At 53.0% G+C, this 21,093-nt stretch overlaps 1 protein-coding gene across 1 annotated transcript; it reads left to right on the top strand.

Annotated features, from left to right (window-relative positions):
* The first annotated feature begins 261 nt into the window (after positions 1 to 261).
* On the top strand, positions 262 to 19,391 carry FDFT1 (farnesyl-diphosphate farnesyltransferase 1). Its single transcript, XM_075923235.1, has 9 exons — positions 262 to 455; positions 2,282 to 2,399; positions 2,972 to 3,069; positions 9,055 to 9,238; positions 10,852 to 10,980; positions 12,435 to 12,626; positions 14,455 to 14,631; positions 14,874 to 15,026; positions 18,832 to 19,391. The coding sequence occupies exons 2-9, from the start codon at positions 2,298 to 2,300 to the stop codon at positions 19,012 to 19,014; spliced, it is 1,218 nt and encodes a 405-aa protein (XP_075779350.1). The 5' UTR covers positions 262 to 455; positions 2,282 to 2,297; the 3' UTR covers positions 19,015 to 19,391.
* Positions 19,392 to 21,093: the final 1,702 nt, after the last annotated feature.

Genomic DNA, 21,093 nt, shown 5'->3' with positions numbered 1-21,093 from the left:
TATTCTGCAGCCCGGGCAGCATGGGTTCATACCACTCGCCCCTCTGCATCGCCCAGCGTCAGTTAACCGCTGGAACAGCACGAAGCAGGGACCAGGCACTTGTGACCCACCCGGACTCTGCTACCAAAAGCCTCCAGCCCCGAGCAATGGGGCGCACAACCGCTGAGCGTGCAGCACCCGCAGGGACCCATCTCCAAGAGCCTCCGTCCCGGCCCAGGGAAGAACCCCGGGGGATCCGCTGGGTGGGGCCGCGTTGGCAGGTGGCAGTTGGGGTCAGGCAGTTGGTCCGGCAGCAGGATCGGGGCCGGGCAGAGCGGAGAGGGAGCCCGCCGGGGGATACAAGCCGGGACAGCGGCGGTGCAGGCCCAGGGCCCGGGCTGTCCCTGCGATCCAGCTGGACACTGGGCGGCTGAGGGCAGCTGCTCGGTGGGAGGCGGGAGCAGGCGTAGGGTTGGGTAGGACCGTGCCTCCATACACGGGCAGGGAAAGCCCCGGGGTGATGGGGCGGGCTGGGCTGGGGGGAGGGGGCGGCTGCCAGGCCGAGGAGGCGGGGGGCTGTATTGGGGTGGGGCCGCGAGGACGCAGGTAGGGTTGGGGGGGATCAGGATCTGGTGGGGTCAGGACAATGCGGGAAGGGCAGTGTTTGGCCGGGGGAACAATGGGGCAACTGGGGCACGGGTCAGTGTCTGAGGGGGCAGTGGGGGAGGGGCAGTGGGGCAGTTGTAATGTGTGGGGGTCAGTGTCTGACGGGGCAGTGGGGGAGGGGCAAGGGGGCAGTTGTAATGTGTGGGGGTCAGTATCTGACGGGGCAGTGGGGGAGGGGCAAGGGGGCAGTTGTAATGTGTGGGGGTCAGTGTCTGACGGGGCAGTGGGGGAGGGGCAGAGGGCAGTTGGGATGTGCAGGGATCAGTGTCTGAGGGGGCAGTGGGGGAGGGGCAGAGGGCAGTTGGGATGTGCAGGGGTCAGTGTCTGGGGGGCAGTGGGGGAGGGGCAGAGGGCAGTTGGGATGTGCAGGGATCAGTGTCTGAGGGGGCAGTGGGAGAGGGGCAGAGGGCAGTTGGGATGTGCAGGGATCAGTGTCTGAGGGGGCAGAGGGGGAGGGGCAGGGGGCAGTTGAGATGTGCAGGGGGCAGTGTCTGGGGGGCAGTGGGGGAGGGGCAGGGGGCAGTTGTAATGTGTGGGGGTCAGTGTCTGAGGGGGCAGTGAGGGAGGGGCAGTGGGGCAGTTGTAATGTGTGGGGATCAGTGTCTGAGGGGGCAGTGGGGGAGGGGCAGTGGGGCAGTTGTAATGTGTGGGGGTCAGTGTCTGAGGGGGCAGTGAGGGAGGGGCAGTGGGGCAGTTGGGATGTGCAGGGGGCAGTGTCTGAGGGGACAGTGGGGGAGGGGCAGTGGGGCAGTTGGGATGTGCAGGGGGCAGTGTCTGAGGGGACAGTGGGGGAGGGGCAGTGGGGCAGTTGGGATGTGCAGGGGGCAGTGTCTGAGGGGGCAGTGGGGGAGGGTCAAGGGGGCAGTTGGGATGTGCAGGGGGGAGTGTCTGAGGGGGCAGTGGGGGAGGAGCAGGGGGGCAGTTGAGATGTGCAGGGGGCAGTGTCTGGGGGGCAGTGGGGGAGGGGCAAGGGGGCAGTTGTAATGTGTGGGGGTCAGTGTCTGAGGGGGCAGTGAGGGAGGGGTAGTGGGGGAGTTGTAATGTGTGGGGGTCAGTGTCTGAGGGGGAAGTGGGGGAGGGGGAGGGGGCAGTTGGGATGTGCAGGGGTCAGTGTCTGAGGGGACAGTGGGGGAGGGGCAGGGGGCAGTTGAGATGTGCAGGGGTCAGTGTCTGGGGGGGCGGTGGGGGAGGGGCAAGGGGGCAGTTGTAATGTGCGGGGGTCAGTGTCTGAGGGGGCAGTGGGGCAGTTGGGATGTGCAGGGGTCAGTGTCTGAGGGGGCAGTGGGGCAGTTGGGATGTGCAGGGGTCCGTGTCTGGCAAGGGGTAGCATTTGTCAGGGGGACAATGGGGCAGTTGGGGTAAGGGCAGGGCGGGCAGTGGGGGCTGGGCAGTGTCTAGGGAAGGACACGCTGCCCCTGGCCTGGTTTTCCTCGGGCTGTCGGATGCCTTCTCCCCACAGGGCCCCTGGGGTGCCGCCTCTCACCCTGCTCCCCCCCAGCTCTCTCCCTTTGCGGGAGGAGGGCAGCCGATGCGTGTCAGGAGGGGGCTGGGGCCTGCCCCACGGCGCGCAGGGAGGGTGCTGTGGCCGGGCAGCAGGTCTAGGTAGAAATTCTGCGCGTGGCTCACTCGCCCCCAGGTGCCCTCGGCTGCCCATGGAGCGGATGGAAAAGTGGCTGGGCCGCCCGCGGGAAGCCTACAACCTGCTGCGCTTTAAGGTGGGCGGCGGCGCGCCCGGGATGCCCCGGCAGGACCAGGTGAGCTGAGCGGGGTGGGGTGCGGGCCGGGCGGCCACGGGGTGTCTCGGCTCTCAGAGCTCCGTTCTGGTCAGCCTAACAGCCGCCCTGGGAGGTACCAAAGCCCCACTAGCCCCATTGTACAGACGGGGACTGAGGGGCCGGTGGCGAAGTGACTTGCTCCCGTCACTCAGGAAGTCGGGCGTGAAGCTGGCCCTACAGTCCGGGTCTCCAAGTCCCAAGCGGCTGTGCCAACCACCGGAGCCCCCGCCTCTAAGGGCAGCGCTCTAGCGCCTGTTTTCTCGCTCACTCAGCCCCATGGGACAAGACAATTCCATTCCCAGCCCTCTGCCTGGCTACTTCATGACTTCCCTGGGGGCATCCCCAGAATCACCGCCACCCAGGCACAACTGGGTACCTGCCCCATCCCCGCCGCCATCGGGGACCCCTTGTTGGCTCAGGCCTCTGCTTCGGCTCGGGCGGTGGGGGAGCCAGCTGGCAGGCCCCGCCAGTTTTTGCACCAAGGCTCCCTGCCGGGGGCCGGCCTGATATCGTCCTGCTTCCAGCCCCCACCCCCTCTGCTCTGCCCGCAGGACGCGCTCAGCGACAGCCTCCGCGCCTGCTACCGCCACCTGAACCAGACCAGCCGCAGCTTCGCCCCTGTCATCCAGGCCCTGGACGGGGAGCTGCGGTGAGTGCCGAGGGCGGGGGGGGGGGGGTGCTGCGGTGAGTGCTGGTGCAGACACCAGAGCATTCATAGGCATAGGCTGTGCCGTGGGGTCACCCCCCCCCCCCCGCCCCTCATAGGAGAGGGCTAATTCTGCAAGGCTCGATTCCCAGCAGGTTGGACATGGGGAGCTCACCCGTGCAGCTGTGCTGGCCAGGACAGGGTTAATGTCAATGTCCCCAGCGCACGGGAGCACTTTGCTTAGCTGGCCAGTAGAGGGTTAATCAGACCTGCTACCACCGGCAGCAAGAATCCAGCAGACGCACCTGGCTGAGCAGGCCAGGAGGGGGTTAATCAAGTGATAGAGCAGGGACTGGAACTCAGATGAGAACATAGGAACGGCCAGACGGGGTCAGACCAAAGGTCCATCTGGCCCAGTGTCTTGTCTGCCCACAGTGGCCAATGCCAGGTGCCCCAGAGGGAGGGAACAGAACAGGGAATCAACACATGATCCCTCCCCTGTCACCCATTTCCAGACACACAGAGGCTAGGGACACCACCCCTACCCAGCCTGGCTAATAGCCATTGATGGACCTAACCTTCCATGAATGTATCTAGTTCTTTCTTGAACTCTGTTACAGTCCTAGTCTGCACAACCTCCTCTGGCAAGGAGTTCCACAGGTTGGCCGTGCGCTGCATGAAGAAAATCTCCCTTTTGTTTGTTTTAAACCTGCTACCTATTCATTTCATCTGGTGACCCCTAGTTCTTATGTAATGGGAGATCCCCTACAGTTCATCCGGGCATCCTAGCTCTTGGGCGGCCTGGCTTTGGAATGGCTGCCAAAGTACTGGGGGAGGGAGCAAGCCATTTGCAGCACTGCTAGGGGGTCTTTGATTGATGCACCTTCTGGGCAGGTTCTTAACTGATGCTCCAGTTCAAAGCGGGATCAATTCAGGGAAGTCAGATGAGGAGGTCAGAGTCGATGCTCACAAGGATCGGTTCTGGTCTGAATTACATCTGCCGTGGTTGCCACTAAGTGTTTCCAAAAGTATCCCCGTTTTATCCGGTGGTGACCCTTGGTATGAGTGTCACTGCTGAAAACATTAGCTATGGGGTGAGAATACATACTCCCTCCTGATGGAGGCTGTGAATGTCCTTCTCTTAGGCCTGACTGAAGGTGGCATATCTGACTGCTCCCAAACACTGGCCATGCTATAAATATGAACCCCAGTCTCATGGCTTGAGGCTATCTCTACTTTGTGTGTTCCCTCGCCAGTGTGCACAAGTGGAAATACCTTTGTTTAACAACCTAAGAACGGCCACATTGGGTCAGAACAATGGTCCATCTAGCCCAATGTCCTCTGATGAATTCTTTAAAGGGAATGAGCAACTACCAAGTGTTCCTACCTCTGTTGTCCACTCCCAAGTTTTGGCAGTTAAAGGTTTATGGACATCCAGAGCAGGGCTTGCACTCTGAACATCTTAGTTAATAGACACTGATGGACCTGTCCTCCAGAAACTGATCTAATTGTTTTCTAAATCTGTGTATAGTTTTGGCCTTCACAACATCCTCTGGCAAGGAGTTCCACAGGTTAACCGTGGAAGCAGTACTTCCTTCTGTTTGTTTTAAACCTGTTGCTTATTAATTTCATTGGGTGTTTCCCAATGCTTGCATTATAAGAAGGGGTAAGCAACTCTTCCTTATTTGTTTTCTCCACCCTATTCATGATTTTATAGACCTCTATAATCCTGCACCTTCGTTACCTCTTTCCTAAAATGAAGAATCCCAGCCTTTTTAATCTCTCCTCAGATGGAAGCGGTTCCACTAATCATTTTGTATGTATAGTTGGGATTATGTTTTGTGGAATGCATTACTTTGCTTTAATCAACACTTAATTTTTTCTGCCATTTTGTTCCTCATCCAATTGTGTAAGATCCCTTGGTAACTCTTCACAGTCTACTTTGAGCTTAGTGATAGAAATGTAGCCGTGTTAGTCTGGTGTAGCTGAAGCAAAATACAGGACTATGCAGCACTTTAAAGACTAACAAGATGGTTTATTAGATGATGAGCTTTCGTGGGCCAGGAAGTGGGTCTGGCCCACGAAAGCTCATCATCTAATAAACCATCTTGTTAGTCTTTAAAGTGCTACATAGTCCTTTACTTTGAGCTTAACAGTCTTGAATATTTTCGTATCCTTTGCAAATTTCAGCACCTTACTGTTTACCCCACTTTCCAGATTATTTATTAACATGTTGAACAACCCAGGTCCCAGTATAGACCCCTGGGGACACCGTTACTTGTTTCCTTTCTGAAACCTGATGGTTATTCCTACCCTTTGCTATCTTTCCAGTTACTGGTCCGTGTGCGGACCTTCCCTTTTATCCCATGACACCTTACTTTGCCTAAGAGCCTTTGGTGAGGGACCGTGTCAAAGGCTTTTTGAAAATCTAAATACACTATATCCATGCATCACCCTTGCCCACATCATAAAAAGTCTCTGAGAGGTCACCAGGTTAGTCTGTAACTGTACAAACAGCAAGTGGTCCTGTAGTGCCATAGGGTACGTCTACACAGCAGCGTTAAATAATAAAGAGCGCGTCTACATTGCAAGCCGTTATTTCGAAATCATGGTGAGCTGGAGGACTTCTTACTCCGATTCCGGTAACCTTCATTTCACGCGGAGTAAGGGAAGTCGAAGGAAGAGTGCTCGTCCTTCGACTTCCAGCTGTGGAGACAGCACCGAAAGCCGAGTTAAGCTATTTCGACTTCAGCTACGCGATTGATGTAGCTGAAATTGCGGGGCTTAATTCTAGTTTTGTCCTGCTGTGTAAAAGTGCCCTTAGAGACTAAGAAAAGTATTAGGTCATGAGCTTTTTTGGGCAAAACCCACTTCATCAGATAGGTAGGAGTGGAAATTATAGAATTCAGGGTATATCGAACAACAAAAGAAGGTACCTGTCAATTGTAATTTCCACTCTAGCTCATCTGATGAAGTGGATTTTACCCATAAAAGCTCATAACTTAAGATGCCATAGTAATGCTTATTGTCCACATGTTTTTTACCCTCTCAAGGAAATCGAATAGATTGGTGAAACTTCCTCCAACAAATTGTGTTCTTCTGTGTGTCTGATAACTATTCTTTACTATAGTTTCAACCAGTTTGCCTGCTACTGAAATTAGGCTTCCCAGCTAGTAATTGCCAGAAGCATCTCTGAAGTCTTTACAAAATTGGTGTTACTTTAGCTCCGGTCAACTGGTACCGAAGCTGATGGAAGTGATAGGTTACAGAACATAGTTAGTAGTTCTGCAATTTCACATGTGAGTTCTTCTGAAGCCTTGAGTGAAGAGCACGCCTGATCTGACCCCTAGTCCCCTTTAATATTAGGCAGCCAAGTTCACCCATCTTAGTATACCAGCACTTACAAAATGTGTCCCTTTTTAGTTGTTGGCCTTTATGGGTGTAATGGGATGCGACCGTTTTTCATTTGACTGTTTCTCTTCAGCTTCTACCTGTACTTTATCGGCTTGTATCCTATCCTCTTTACGAGACATGACAGCATCTCTCAAGGGTGCCTTCTGCTGGTTAGGTGTGTCTGAAGTCCTTAAACAGTCCTGGCCCTGAAATCCGGCCATATCCTCACAGCTTCCTCCCTCTTCTGTTTTTTGTCCTTTCTGGGTTCTCTCCAACTAAGTAGTGACCCTCTGGGGCGTTATGACAGTCCAATTGTAGGTCAAATCCCGCATGGTCCGTGGGGAGATCCAGGCCTGCACACTATTCCCTGTCCCATCCCAGGAACCGTAAGAATAGTAGCCACATGCCACTGTGTCCCTTGAGCGAAACTGCCTTCAATTCCCTGGAAAAACTTTAAAACACAACAAATAGTCTAGCAACACCTTAGAAACGAACAAAACCGGTAGATGGTCTCATGAGCTTTCGTGGGCACAGCCCACTTCTTCAGATGACTGGAGTGGTAGAAGTCCAGATCCAAGCACAAATAAGGAAAGGTCGGGAGGGGGGGTGAGGAGGGGGAAAGATTTAACCAACCAATGGATACTTATAGAGGTGCAAATCGTTCTTATCAGCCTCTTGTAACTTGAACAATCCAATTCACTATTTTTCTCTTTTTTTCCCCTTTCCCCACCCCCCACTTTCCCTTATTTATTCTTGGATCTAGACTTCTAATACTCCAGGCAGCTGAAGAAGTGGGTTGTACCCACAAAAGTTCATGATCCCAGTGTGACATAGTGGTTTGAGCAGTAGCCTACTGAGCCTAAGGTTGTAAGTTCAATTCTTGAGGATGCCATTTAGGAAGCTGGGGCAAAGTCTGTGAGGGATGGTGCTTGGTCCTGCTGTGAAGGCAGGGGACTGGACTTTAATGACCTTTCAGGGTCTGCTCTAGGAGATAGGCATCTCCATTCATGTCATTTACCCCCTGGAGCTTTTGATTCCATAGGCCACTTCCCTGTGGCCCCAGCCTTCACCGAAGCTTTGTCCCAGCAGGCAGACTGGAGCTTTTCCTCACTCGGAGCCCTGCCAGCGTAACCCGCATGCCTGCTGGGGGTGGGGCACGGTCCCATGGTGTGGCACTGAGCCCGCTGACAGAGAATGAGTTTGCTCTGCAGCCTGAGCCCAGCCTGGGTTCTGAGCTGTCCCTGGTGCTGCAGTTCCCTTTAGCCAGGCAGGAGCAGCATCTGGTGTCATAGAATCACAGAACCCCAGGGCGGGCAGAGACCTCAGGAGGCATCGAGTCCAGCCCCCTGCCCAAGGCAGGACCCACCCAACTCAATCATCCCAGCCAGGGCTCTGTCCAGCCGGGACTGAAACACCTCTAGGGATGGAGATTCCACCCCTCCCTAAGGAACCCAGCCCAGGGCTTCCCCACCATCCTAGGGAAATGGTTTGTCCTAATCTCCAACCTAGACCTCCCCCTCTGCAACGTGAGCCCATCGCTCCTTGTTCTGCCACCTGCCCCCACTGAGACCAGCCTCTCTCCATCCTCTTTGGACCCCCCTGCAGGGAGTTGCAGGCTGCTCTCAAATCCCCCCTCACTCTTCCCTTCTTCAGACTAAACAAGCCCAAACCCCTCAGCCTCTCCTCGTAGACCATGTGCTCCATCCTGAATCATTTTGGTTGCCCCCCGCTGGACCCTCTCCAACGCGCCCACATCCTTTCTGTAACGGGGAGCCCAGAACTGAATGCAAAACTCCAGATGTGGCCTCCCCAGTGCCGAATGCATATGGTCCTCCTGGGCCCTGACTGGCTGTTTCCCCTGCAGCAGCCGTGTTAGGCTGCTTGGATGATCCCTCTACTGCTTTTTTCCAGAGATGGGGGTGGCAGGACACTCAGGTGAGCGCTAAAAGGCCTCTGGGCCTAGCCCACCCTGGCACACGATGATACAAAGCAGTGCTCACCAATCAGTGGATCGGGATTTCCTGGCAGATGTTGGAGTATCCGACAGGTGACCCTGCCTGGTTTGGCTGGGAGGAGGCCAAGTGTCAGCACTTCAACTGCCCTGCTGCTCTTGCCCTCTGCTTTGGAGCCTGTGCGTGCTGTCTCTCCTTTTTCTTCTTCCAGAGAGTGAAATGTGGGTCTGTGCATTTCATCATTCTCATTCCTCTCTTCTGCCAACAGGCGATTCTTTTGTAATTCTTTTGTAAGTCAGTGAGTTCTAAAATGCCTCACCTGGAGTAACCATCCCTATGCTAATTATGTAGATATGGGCACCCACAATTCCACCAAAAACAACCTGGAGCCAGTCACTGCGGATGATGTGGCTAAAAGGACCAGAGTCTGGAGCACAAGTAATGTTCCGCTCAGCCTCCCTGGTGAAGGAACAGGCCCAGGCAGGGACTGCCAGATCATGGAAGTAAATGCACGGCTGCGCAGGAGGTATCCGCGAGAGGGCTTTGTCTTCTTTGACAATGACCCGCTCTTCCAGAAAAAAAGGATTTTTTGATCAATAGGGACTTCCGAGTAATAGGGAATCCTTTTCTTTCCCTCCCATAGCCACGCTGTGTGCATCTTCTACCTGGTTCTCCGAGCCCTGGACACCGTGGAGGATGATATGACCATCAGTTTAGAAACCAAGATCCCCATGTTGCACAATTTCCACTCCTACCTGTATCAGCCGGCCTGGAGATACACGGAGAGCCAGGAGAAGTACAAGCAAGTGCTTGAGGACTTCCCAACGGTGAGTCGCTCAATTCCAGGAAACGATCCCGCAACCCATATGGTGAGCAGCGTCCTTCAAACCTCCTTGCAACGTGGAACATAGGAATTGCCAGACGACTGAAGACATGGTCACAGGCAATGCCTGCTGGCGTGTCACTGGGTTTTATGGGAATAAGGAATGCAGAAAACAACTCCTTTGTAACTCTAAACTGCCCTGGAATTTCAGTCCTTCCTAGTTTTGACATGGAGGGCTGGGGTTTAAAGACCAGAGGCCCAAGATCATATCCACTCACATACCTACATTTACGTACATTTCACTGCAGTTGTGCGCCATTGTGGTGACTTTAAAGGTTGTCTTACTGGCACATGGGACTCCATTGAAAATTGGGGGGGCCTAAATGCTGATAAACTCTGCTTGTGCGCAAGTGAGAGCCACCCGCTGAAAACTTGGCTCTAAAAACCATATGATCCCTGAGTTTTGAAACAGGAGATCTGCTTCCTGCAGGGAAATGACAGACGTGTCGGATCTTGCCCTCTCTGCCACTAGACCTCCGGGGTGACAATCTGTCCCCCTGGCAGGAAAGGGGGATGACAACACCTCACTCTGTGATCTGCTGATGCCCAGTTTATGAAGGGAGTTGTTTTGATGGAGGCTTTAAGAGTAGGGGTCAGCAAGATCTGGCCCAGGGGCAGATCCGTCCCACCAAGCCTTTCAATCTGGCCCGCGGCCCACCCCTCTGGACCCACAGACAGGGAGCAGTTCCAGGGCTCAGCGTGTCTGGCTGCTCCATCTGCCTCTCTGCACTGGGGGGAAAGGGGAAACTTCATCTACTGAGAACCCCTCCTTCACCCAAACTCCCTCTCAGACCCCACACCCTCTCCTGTACCCCAATTCCCTACCCTGAGCTTCCTTCTGCACCCAACCTCCCTCCCAGATGACAGCTCCCCCACCATAGAAAAGCGTGGCCCTGGACCGCTTACCAAAATGTTGAAGTGCCCGCCTCTGCTGTAGAGAGCCTGTTACTTACAAGAGTCTGGAGCTAATTCTATTTTGTTTATCAAAGTGAAGGTTCCGACCAGAGCCAGTCTTAGGAGCGGGCGAGCCGGACGGTCGCCTGGGGCCGCCATTTTCAAGGGGCCTGTGACAGAAGAAAGCCTTTTTCAACAGATCCTGTAAACCTCCTTGCAGGAGGCATAAGGGATCGGTGGGAAAAGGCTTTCTGTCTCGACAGATCCCCCTCTAGACTGCTGCTTTTTGCCGACAAAGTGCTGAGTCGCCAAAACGCGGTGGCCATTTTTATGCAAATTAGGCGCGGGATATTTAAATCCTTGCCTCGTTTGCAATGTCGACCTGCCTAATCTGCATCCCTTTGCCGACAGAGGGATGCAGTCTAGACATACCCTCAGAGACGAACAGATTGATTTGAGAGTAAGCGTTCGTGGGAAAAGCCCACTTCCTCAGATGCTTTGGAGGAAATGGTTTGTACCCCTGAAAGCTGATGCCCAGATCTGTTAGTCTCTAAGGTGTCACCGGATTCCTCAGTGTTCCTGTCCGTCTCTTAGCCCACAAATGAATGCCAAATTCAGCTTCACTTCCACACTACGTCTATTTCCTTGTGGTGTCTGCTGCAGATCTCTCTGGAGTTCAGGAACCTGGCAAAGGTGTATCGGGATGTGATTGTAGACGTTTGTCAGAAGATGGGAGCTGGGATGGCAGAGTTCTTGCAAAAGAAGGTGGATTCCTTGCAAGATTGGGATAAGGTAAGTAAATCCGTAAGTGAGCAGCGAGAGAGCCACACCCACAGGCAGTGCTCCCTGTAAGTGGGCACTAGTCTCAGAGTCAAATGTGGCCCTGTGGATTAGCAGAGTGCCCACAGCTAGGTTTCTTGTTGGTGCATGTCTGCGCCATTCTACTGGTGGTGCACATCTGCACATACCTTGGTGCACATAACAAAATTTATTCCTCACGTGGATGGACAAGATTAGAGGGAACATTACCCATAATTCTTGCTGGAGGCCTGGCATTCTGCCCTGGCTGCACATAATAACTAGTTTCTTCTCCCCTGGGGTTGGTGATGCTTATCCAGTCGTACCTAGGAACCCCAGATGAGAAAAGGACAAGTGTTAAGTCCGAGTCTGGCTACTTGCACAGCCTCTTTCCAGAGGGACGTAAAGCATATTTTAGTGATGAAATCCCTGTGTACATTTCACCAGGCATTGACTAGCTTCTGTGTGTTGCTACTGATCTTTGTGAATGGCAATAATCGTAAGTGTCCTCTTGGACCAGGATGGGCCCCTGGAGCAGCTGCTCTCATATGGGTCTTTCCTCTGGAAGGTGGAAGCCCGAGGCCGTTAACGGCTGTGGATGACACATTTCCTCTTTTTTCTGAGCAAAGCAGAGCTCGGCAGAAGCACAGTGCTGGTGGAGGGAGGCTGCCTGTTACATACAGACTAGGGGAGATGTGCCAAAGAATGCTCAGTCCTTGTCACTCAAGACACGAGGAGTCATTCTTCCACTCTGCTTTGCGCTGATTAGGCCTCCGTTAGAGTTTTGTGACCAGTCCTGGGCACCACATTGCAGGAAAGAAGTGGAGAAATTGGGGAAGGTCCAGAGAAGAGCAACAAGAATGATGAAACATCTAGAGAACATGAGCTATGAAGGACGACTGAAGGAATTGAGTTTGTTTACTTTGGAAAGGAGAAGACTGAGGGGGGACATGAGAGCGGTTTTCAAGTATCTAAAAGGGTGTCACAAGGAGGAGGAAGAAAAATGATTCTCCGTGGCCTCTGATGACAGGACTAGAAGCAATGGGCTTAAATTGCAGCAAGGGAGGTTTAGGTTGGACATTAGGAAAAACTTCCTGCCTGTCAGGGTGGTTAAACACTGGAATAAATTGCCTGGGGCAGTTGTGGGATCTCCATCCCTGGAGATATTTCAGAGCAGGTTGGACAGACACCTGTCAGGGATGATCTAGACGGTGCTGGGTCCTGCCGTGAGGGCAGGGGACTGGACTCGATGACCTCTCGAGGTCCCTTCCGGTTCTAGGGTTCTATGATTCTATGAATTGAAAGATGAAATCAAATACCACTGCCACAGTTGTCGAAACAAGGAAAGGCATGTCCGGCACATTCTCTATGGGTGTACGTTTGAGGCAGCCATTGGGACTAGGGGAGAGAGATCATTCAACATTTTTCTCCTTTTCCAAACCTCGCAGTATTGTCACTATGTCGTCGGGCTGGCGAGTATTGGCCTGTCCCATCTGTTCTGTGTGCTGGAGTTAGAAGACCCCGTCATAGGAGAGAACACCGAGCTTGCAAATTCCATGGGTATCTTCATTGAGAAAACCATCATCATCCGTGATTATCTGGAGGACCAGCTGGCCGGAAGAGAGTTCTGGCCCAGAGAGGTAACGGAAACATGCCCCTTTTGAGATGAGAACTTCTGCCTGAGATGGCACATTAGAAGGGCTGACGTGGGGATGCAGCCGGCTCATCTGAAAGGGGCAGGACTGGGATCGCTTAGACGCAGTTTCATCCTAACTAGTTAGAAGATTTCTGCCATAGGCTTTTCTTGCCATTCCCAGTCTGATATAGAAGCCTTAGGGGTGTTTTCAGAAAAAATGTGTCCACGTCTGCCGTTAGGCTAAACTCTTCTGCCATTGAGTTCTAACCACGCTCTAGCTGAGCCGGCCGACTTAGCAGTGTGAGGCCTCACAGGGCCTTCGCTCTGTTGCTAATAATGACACCTTTGCAGACCTGTCACTGACATGGCAAATTCCTGGTTCGCAGCCACACATCTCATGAATGTGCCCATTAAAGCAAAACTCAGAGGAGAACCTGGGGTGGTTTTCTGTCTCACTGATCATGACCCAAAGCTGTGATCTAGGTGATCATGGTTATTAGCCTGGTTCTGGTGTCTGATCAGCAGAGCCTCTGGAGAAACTCTGTTGTTAGCGGACACCCTGGAGGCGTCGGTGGTGTTCTATACACCAGCCCCGTTGGCAGGACACAACCTCACTGCTGCAGGAAGCGTGGAAGTGTGTTGCTCAGTGGCCTGGGGGTTCCCTTTCAGAGCGCCCATGTGGGTTCAGGACATCTCTGCAGAGTGGGATCCACGTGCCTTTGTCTTGTGTCTGTCTAGAAATTCACCACTTTGGTAGGACTCTCTTCTAGAAGTGAATCTCTCTCTCCCAATGTGGCTCATTGAGAAGGACCCTGTAATGGGGCTGAATGAAACCGACGACCAGTGTAAACTTGAGCGTTTTAAGGGCCCTTCTGATTGCAACAAGGTCTGCTTATGAGAATGAGGCAGCAGTCAGAAATAAGAGTTTTATTTAAATAAAAACAATGAGGAGGACTGTGCCACCTTGAAGACACTAGAGTTCTAGGTTGGATCAGGGCCAGACTAAGGGGTGGGCTAGCCGAGCAGCTGTGCAGGGCGCCAACCTACGGGGGGCACCCAGCTCCCGGTGGGCTGCAGCGGCCGCCCGGGGCAGGGGCCGTGTTAACCCCCACAGCACTGACCAGCAGCGTCCTTCTCCCTGCGGCCACAGGGCCCTGCATGGCCAGGTGCAGCCCTCTCTGGGCTGCACGCCATCAGCAGTGGCCGGGCTGACTGGGCAGCGCAAGTGCCGTGTGTCCACCCACACACCCTGGGGGTGGGCCCGTGCATGCGCCGTGCACCTGGAGGCGGGCCGGGCGCCCTAGGGGGCAGCGCCGCACACCAGGGGCCCAGGGTGCCAAAATGGCTTGGATATGGGTTGGATATTAGGAAAAACTATTTCCCTAGAAGGGTGGTGAAGCCCTGGGCTGGGTTCCCTAGGGACGGGGTGGAATCTCCATCCCTAGAGGTGTTTAAGTCTTGGTTTGACAAAGCCCTGGCCGGGTCGATTGAGTTGGGATTGGTCCTGCCTTGGGCAGGGGGCTGGACGTGATGACTCCTGAGGTCTCTTCCAGCTCTACGATTCTCTGATTTGGCCATAAGCTTCCCTGGGCTGGAGCCCACTTCATCAGATGCACCAGAAGTTAGACATGAGCTCCAGACCACAAAAGCTTAGGCCCAAATACATCTGCTAGTCTTTAAGGTGCCATAGGACGCCTCATTGTTTTTGCTGGAAGAGACTCACAGGGCGACCCTGTGGAGGTTTGTGTGGCTAGTTTGATACAGGCCCCCTTTGAAAATGTCTGGAAAGTGCTAACTGCCGGGCGGGGTTACTCCGCACTGTCGCCGTCCAGGTCTGGAGCCGGTACGCCAAGAAGCTCTCGGATCTCGCCAGGCCGGAGAACACAGACATGGCCGTCCAGTGCCTGAACGAACTGATCACAAACGCTCTGCACCACGTCCCCGATGTCCTCACCTACTTATCGAGACTGAAGAACCAAAGCGTCTTCAACTTCTGTGCTGTCCCGCAGGTGGGTTAACGTTGGCGGCTGTTTTACCCAGGATCTTCTAACTGCTCCAGCCTCTCCCGTGGTTTCTTTTGCAGCCTACACAGAGTGGTCAGTATTAGCACGCTTTGGTAGCTGTGCACACATAGCCTGGAGCTCAATCAATAGCTCAATCAATGGGCCATCAGTTTCAAATGGGGCCAGGAGCCCATTCCGCATGCACTGCTTACAGCAGAGTACAAGTTTGTTTTCTCCTTTCTCCCTAGGTGATGGCCGTGGCCACGCTGGCTGCCTGTTACAATAACAAGCAGGTGTTCAGAGGGGTGGTGAAGATTCGGAAAGGACAAGCGGTCACGTTAATGATGAATGCCACAAACATCAAGGCGGTCAAGGGCATAATGTACCAGTATGTGCAAGAGGTGGGTTGGGTGGCTTGCTTTGAGTGACGAGCTGTATCCGTTTCCTCTTTGCTCTATGCACGGCAGCCCTTTGTTTTGGCAGCTTCGTAACTTTCATTTTGCTTTGGCCAAAGCTGCTGACCATCTAGAAACAAGGGCAGCGTGAAACAGCTTGGCGGAGTCAAGTTTGGAATGCGGCTGTTTTCCTGTTTGCTTTAGATTCTCGGTCCTCGCTCATGACAGGCTCTGATGTCATTCAGATCCTATACAAATGGTGTCATGATGCAACACCCATATTATACACCTGCACGCAATTACATAAGAACAGCCTGACTACTTAACCCAAAAGGTCCATTTAGCCTGGAACACTCCCTGTGACAGAGGCCAGTGCTGGGCGCCCCAGAGGGAGTGAGCAGTACAGGGAATCATCAAGTGATCCCTCTCCTGTCACCCATTCCCAGCCCCTGACAAACAGAAGCTAGGGACACCACTCCTACCCATCCTGGCTATTAGACAGGGATCACCAAATGAAACGAATAGGGAGCAGGTTTAAAACAAACAAAAGGAAGTTTTTCTTCATGCAGCACAGAATAAACCTGTGGAACTCCTTGCCACAGGGTGCTGTGAAGACCAGGATTTTATCAGGGTTCAAGAAAGAGCTAGATAATTTCATGGAGGTGAGGTCCATCAATGGCTACTAGCCAGGATGGGTAGGAATGGTGTCCCTAGCCTCTGTTTGTCAGGGGCTGAGAATGGGTGACAGGAGAGGGATCACTTGATGATTCCCTGTTCTGTTCCCTCCCTCTGGGGCATCTGGCCTTGGTCACTGTTTGAAGACGAGATACGGGCTAGATGGACCTTTGGTCTGACCTGGTCTGGCCATTCTTATGTAGTCCGTGATGGATCTTTCCTCCAAGAATGTATCTAGCTCTTTTTGGAACCTGTGTAATGGGTTCATCCTCTTGTGAGCACCCCCTTCGGCCGAGGGCATGTATCTACATACTCCAACTCCTTCTCCTTCACTCTGGGATTGGATGGTGTCCCAGGTGCCCCTTCCTCTGGATTGCCTAGGATCAGGTTTCTTTCTTCCCCTCCATTAGCTACTGGAGGATTAGGGGGGGAAAGGGGAAGAGACCCAGGCCTGTCCACGTCTCTGGTCCCACCCAGGGACCCTGTAAATAGCAGTTGTCTGCTGATTGCCAGTCCTTAAAATTTCACTGCTATTCTCCCTCCTGGGGCCACTTCCCCATGGGTCTGCACCGTCCTTTCCCTCACCTCACGGCTTTGTCTCAAAAGTTCCAGCAACACCCAGGGTCCTGCAGCTCTTCCTACCCGCCACGCCCAGTCTTCAAAAACCAGCCCTGGGCTTCAGCCGGGTCTGCAGTAAGCTCCTCACACTGAGCTGTCCAAAGTACTGCCACTTTCCCAGTCAGCCTGTCCTTCCCTCTGCAGGCCTTGAGCTCCCTAGAGCAACTGCCTGGCTCTAGCCCAGCAGCTTCTTTATACTGGCTTGCTGGGCCCTGATTGGCTCCTCTGCTGTAGCCACTCTAGCCTGCTTGGAGGACTTCCCTCCTGCTGTTTTCCAGGGGCAGGGTGTGGTAAGGCCACAAGATTCCAGCAGTAGGCTTTGGGGCCGAGTCCATCCTGTCGTAATTGTGTAATATGGGTGTTGCATGATGGTAATACAGTAGAGTTTCCTAGTGAGACAACAGGGAATTTCCATTTCATTGTGCCTGTCTGGAATGTGTGTGTTTCCAGAGCATCATGGAAAACAAAAGGCCTTTAATTGCTATGACTGTGCAAATTGGCCTATATACAGGCCAGAATTTTGGTGGTTTGACTCACCTACTACTAAAACTGTCGTCTCCCAGCGGTACCGTCCCTTGCGTAGGCACCGCCGCAGTCAGTAGGAGCTCTTTGAAGGGTGCTGGATGCTGTACAAAAATTAAGACGTGGTTCTCATCTGTAAGGAGCTGCTGAGCAGCTGCCAGCCCCAATGGCACGAATTACGGTTTGAAAATCAGGCCAGGCAAATTTGGACTGAACAAAACCGTTCCTGCAGGAAGATTGCTCGGGGGCAAAGCAACCCATGCACCGTGTGCTGGAACAGAATCTGGACACCGTGTATGAAGCAAGCCGGAGAGTTTTTTACACACAGCGCTGGTGGAGTGTCACTTCGCTTGTTAAGCTTGGTGAACACTGCCAGACAATAGGTTACAATGAATTATATAAGATGCCGATGGGCGAATGAAGTGATGGGGGGAGAGGGGGAAAATCCCAGACCCCCTGGATAGATGCTAATCATGAGGCAAAATGAAAGCAATAATCTAAAGGTTACATAGTGTTTTCCGCCCATAGCTTACAGAATACCTTATACAGTAGACTTCCGATAATCCGGAACCTCTGGGACCTACTTGAAAGTAGGAATAAGAGATCCTCCGGAAAAGGGCTTTATTCCGGAGGATCGCGCCAGTCTAGACGCTTTTTTTCCGGCTTTTCCCCAAGCCGGAAAAAAAGCGGCGGACATGTTTATTTAAATCCGTGGGGGATATTTAAATCCCCTGCGGATTTCCCTATGCTGACTTACCTGCTTTGCATCCCTTTTCCGGAATTTGGGGCCAGTCTAGACGTAGCCTTATTGTCCATTGGTTTTTCCTAGGTTGATGGGGACCCTCAGATAACTGGAATTTTTAGATAACCGGAATGCCCTAATGCCCGAGCATGCTGGTTAACACAGATTTTACTGTATAAAGAATAACAAGGAGGAAAGAGAAAAATTGTTCTCAACCTCTGAGGACAGGTCAAGAAGAAATGGGCTTAAATTGCGTGCGGTATGGGAGGTTTAAGTTGGACATTAGGAAAAACTTCCTGCCTCTACCTGTCAGGGTGGTTAAACACTGGAATAAGTTGCCTGGGAGGTTGTGGAATCTCCATCCCTGGAGATATTTAAGAGCAGGTTGGACAGACACCTGTCAGGGATGGTCTAGATGGTGCTTGGTCCTGCCGTGAGGGCAGGGGGCTGGACTTGACCTGTCGAGGCCCCTTCCATGTCTAGTGTTCTATGAATAACTCCTTATTAACAGGAGTATTGTGAGCAAGACACGAGAAGTCACTCTTCCGCTCTACTCTGTGCTAATTAGGCCTCGGCTGACGTATTGTGTCCAGTTCTGAGCACCACATTTCAAGAAAGATGTGGAGAAATTGGAGAAAGTCCAGAGAAGAGCAATACAAATGATGAAAGGTCTAGAGAACATGAGCTCTGAGGGAAGACTGAAATAATTGGCTTTGTTTAGTCTGGAAAAGAGAAGGCTGAGAGGGGACATGAGAGTAGCTGTCAAATTCCTAAAAGGCTGTTATGAGGAAGGAAGAGAAAAATTGTTCCCCTTGGCCTCTGAGGACAGGACAAGAAGCAATAGGCGGAAATTGCAGCCAGGGAGGTTTAGGTTGGACATTAGGAAAAACTTCCCAACTGTCAGAGTGGTTAAACACTGGAATAAATTGCCTGGGGAGATTGTGGATTCTCCATCACTGGAGATGTTTCAGAGCAGGCTAGACAAGCATCTGTCAGGGATGGTCTAGATGGTGCCTGGTCCTGCTGTGAGGGCTGGGGACTGGACTTGATGACCTGTGGTGATTCCTCCCAGTTCTATGATTCTATGCTGAGAATCCCAGTGAAGCTTTCTAACTGGGGAATTTACCATTGGCCTGTTTGAATATACATGGCCCAGCGCCTGTGAGGGAGGTCCCATATCATGTTTGAGGGGATACTAGACGGTGTGGTGTTTCCATGGTTACGGCCTGACCTTGGGTGGGTTTTTCTTTCCAGATCTATCGGAAGGTCCCCAGCTCTGACCCGTCTGCCAACAAGACCCAGCAAATCATCGTGTCCATCCGGACAATGTGTTTGCCCAATGGCACGGCGGTATCCCGTAATCATTACTTCCCCATCTGCCTCTCGTGCGCCATGCTCCTGGCAGGGCTGAGCTGGCAGTACCTGCGGGCCGTGTAAGACGTGTTGGAGGAGGACGTCCAGGCCAGCAAGAACTGAGGGTTGGTTGGGAGAGGGAAGGCAGTGGGTGGGTTACAGCGGGAACGGATTCGTGTTTCTTCCCTATTGGGTCTGCAGCCCTGCGGAGTTCCAGACCGGTGTGGGGCCTTGCAGCTGGGGACAGAAGGCAAACCGAAGGTGCCGCTTGCCTTGCAGCTGTTGGGTGTGTCATCACAGCTAGTTCGTAGCCGGCCGCCTGACTTGGGCACGTTGGTTTCGGATGAACAGGCTCCAGATGTGACAGTTGGAGTCGCCCCTTTCCTCTTTGTGCGAAACAGCGTCCCCCTGGACTCTAGCTGGCATGTTTTTCCAATAGAAATTCAAACGGTCTCCCTGCATTTTGGTTGCCTCCGTTGATTTTTTGACCCTCCTTTCCCAGTACAAGGCTCCGTGAGTTCAGCATTTGTGGTCTTCCTCTCGCCTCCTCCTGGTGCCTTGTCCTCCTACCCCCGTGTCTTCATTACTCTGCAGACGAAACCGTCCCACTCTGGCCCACGGGCGGAGAAGCTCACCTATCCTGAGCCGGAGCTATGCTGGGGAATCTCTCTTCTGACCCCCATCTGACTAGGTGGTGGCTTTCCATTCCAGGGGTGCGTGGGGGCGTGCTGGGCCTCCCATCCTTGCGCTAAAGATCGCAGGCTGGGGGACGAAGTTGTGCCCCAGAGCTGTCACGAGGCAGGAAAGCTGAGCTATTTAAGTCACATGGCCATCATGCCACATCTGCCACTTTTAAAGCCCCCCCCACCCCCACCCACACAAAGGATCTTCACCAAGAAAATGCAACACCTGGGAAGCTTATTCCTCACGTGACGTGCCCATAACTGGTCACTTCAGTTCCTTCCCTGGATTTAAGAGCAGGAGTACAGCAAATGAGCATTGCACGGCTAGGGCACAACTAGCCACCTTCCAATCTCTTTGAGTCGGGCCCAGCTATCTGATCTGAAGTGACATTGGGTGAGAATGACCTGAAGAAAGCAGCACCAGCGGTGTCAAACTACTGCCGCTCCTCTGTGCTTTCACACCTACTAGCATCGGGGTTAAGAACAGGGTCACGTGCCCCTGGAGCGGAACGCCATGGCTTCCTAGAAACAATTCCCAACCAGAGGGGATTTCTCCACCTGCCTGGCTCCTTTTCCCGTTACGCCACTGCCCTGTTTTCCTTCCCTCCGTATCCGTTCCTTCTAGCTTCCCGCCATGTGTCAGTTTTACCGTCTACCTTGTGCTAAATATGAGCCAAGAGAATATGCTACGGCAAAACCAAATGTAACCCACACATCTAATGTGCTTCACTGTCCCATGCAGTGGCACCTAGACCAAGCAACAGCTAAGATCAAGAGACCTCCACAGCAGTGTTTCTTAAACTTGTTAAGTCTAAGGAACACACCAAACAATATTTTCTTTTATGAGGAACACCAAAGATTATTTTGTTGACAAAAAAAAAAAAAAAAAGTAACCTGCCCCTTTAAGGGCAGCCATTTTGAACTCTGTTGTGCTCTGCGGCACACCTCCGGCTGCCGCGGCACACCGGTGTGCCGCAGAACACAGTTTAAGAAACACCACTCTACAGCAGGGGTTGGGAGTCAGCTGTCTTTTAGCTCAGAAGGTAGAGGCTCCTATAGTAAGCTCCAGAGGTCCCCGGTTCAAATCCACTTGGTGGTGATTACACAACACCCATCATTCTGGGATATAGTAGCAGGGTTGCAGGCAAGACATAAGCAGTAATTCTTCCTTTGACTGATTCGGCCTCACCTGGAGTATTGTGTCCTGTTTCGGGTGCCACCTTTCAGGAAAGATAGAGACAAACTGGAGAAAGTCCACAGAACTGGTCCTGCTTTGGGCAGGGGGCTGGACTCGATGACTCCTGAAGTCTCTTCCAGCCCTAGGATTGGGGAGGGGGGAGGAGTGAGCTACCTTTTCGAGGAGGGGAGCAGAATAGCACACTGTAGCTTTGGGCTGGCTGGGGAGGGGAGAAGAGTGAGCTAAGAGAGGTGACTGCTTTGCAGTTGCCTGTACTCTTCTCGCTCCTGGCTACTAAGGGAA

This window comes from Pelodiscus sinensis, chromosome 3, assembly GCF_049634645.1.
Source record: "Pelodiscus sinensis isolate JC-2024 chromosome 3, ASM4963464v1, whole genome shotgun sequence".
Lineage (NCBI taxonomy): Eukaryota > Metazoa > Chordata > Testudines > Trionychidae > Pelodiscus > Pelodiscus sinensis.
This window is presented reverse-complemented; position numbering and strand designations above follow the sequence as displayed.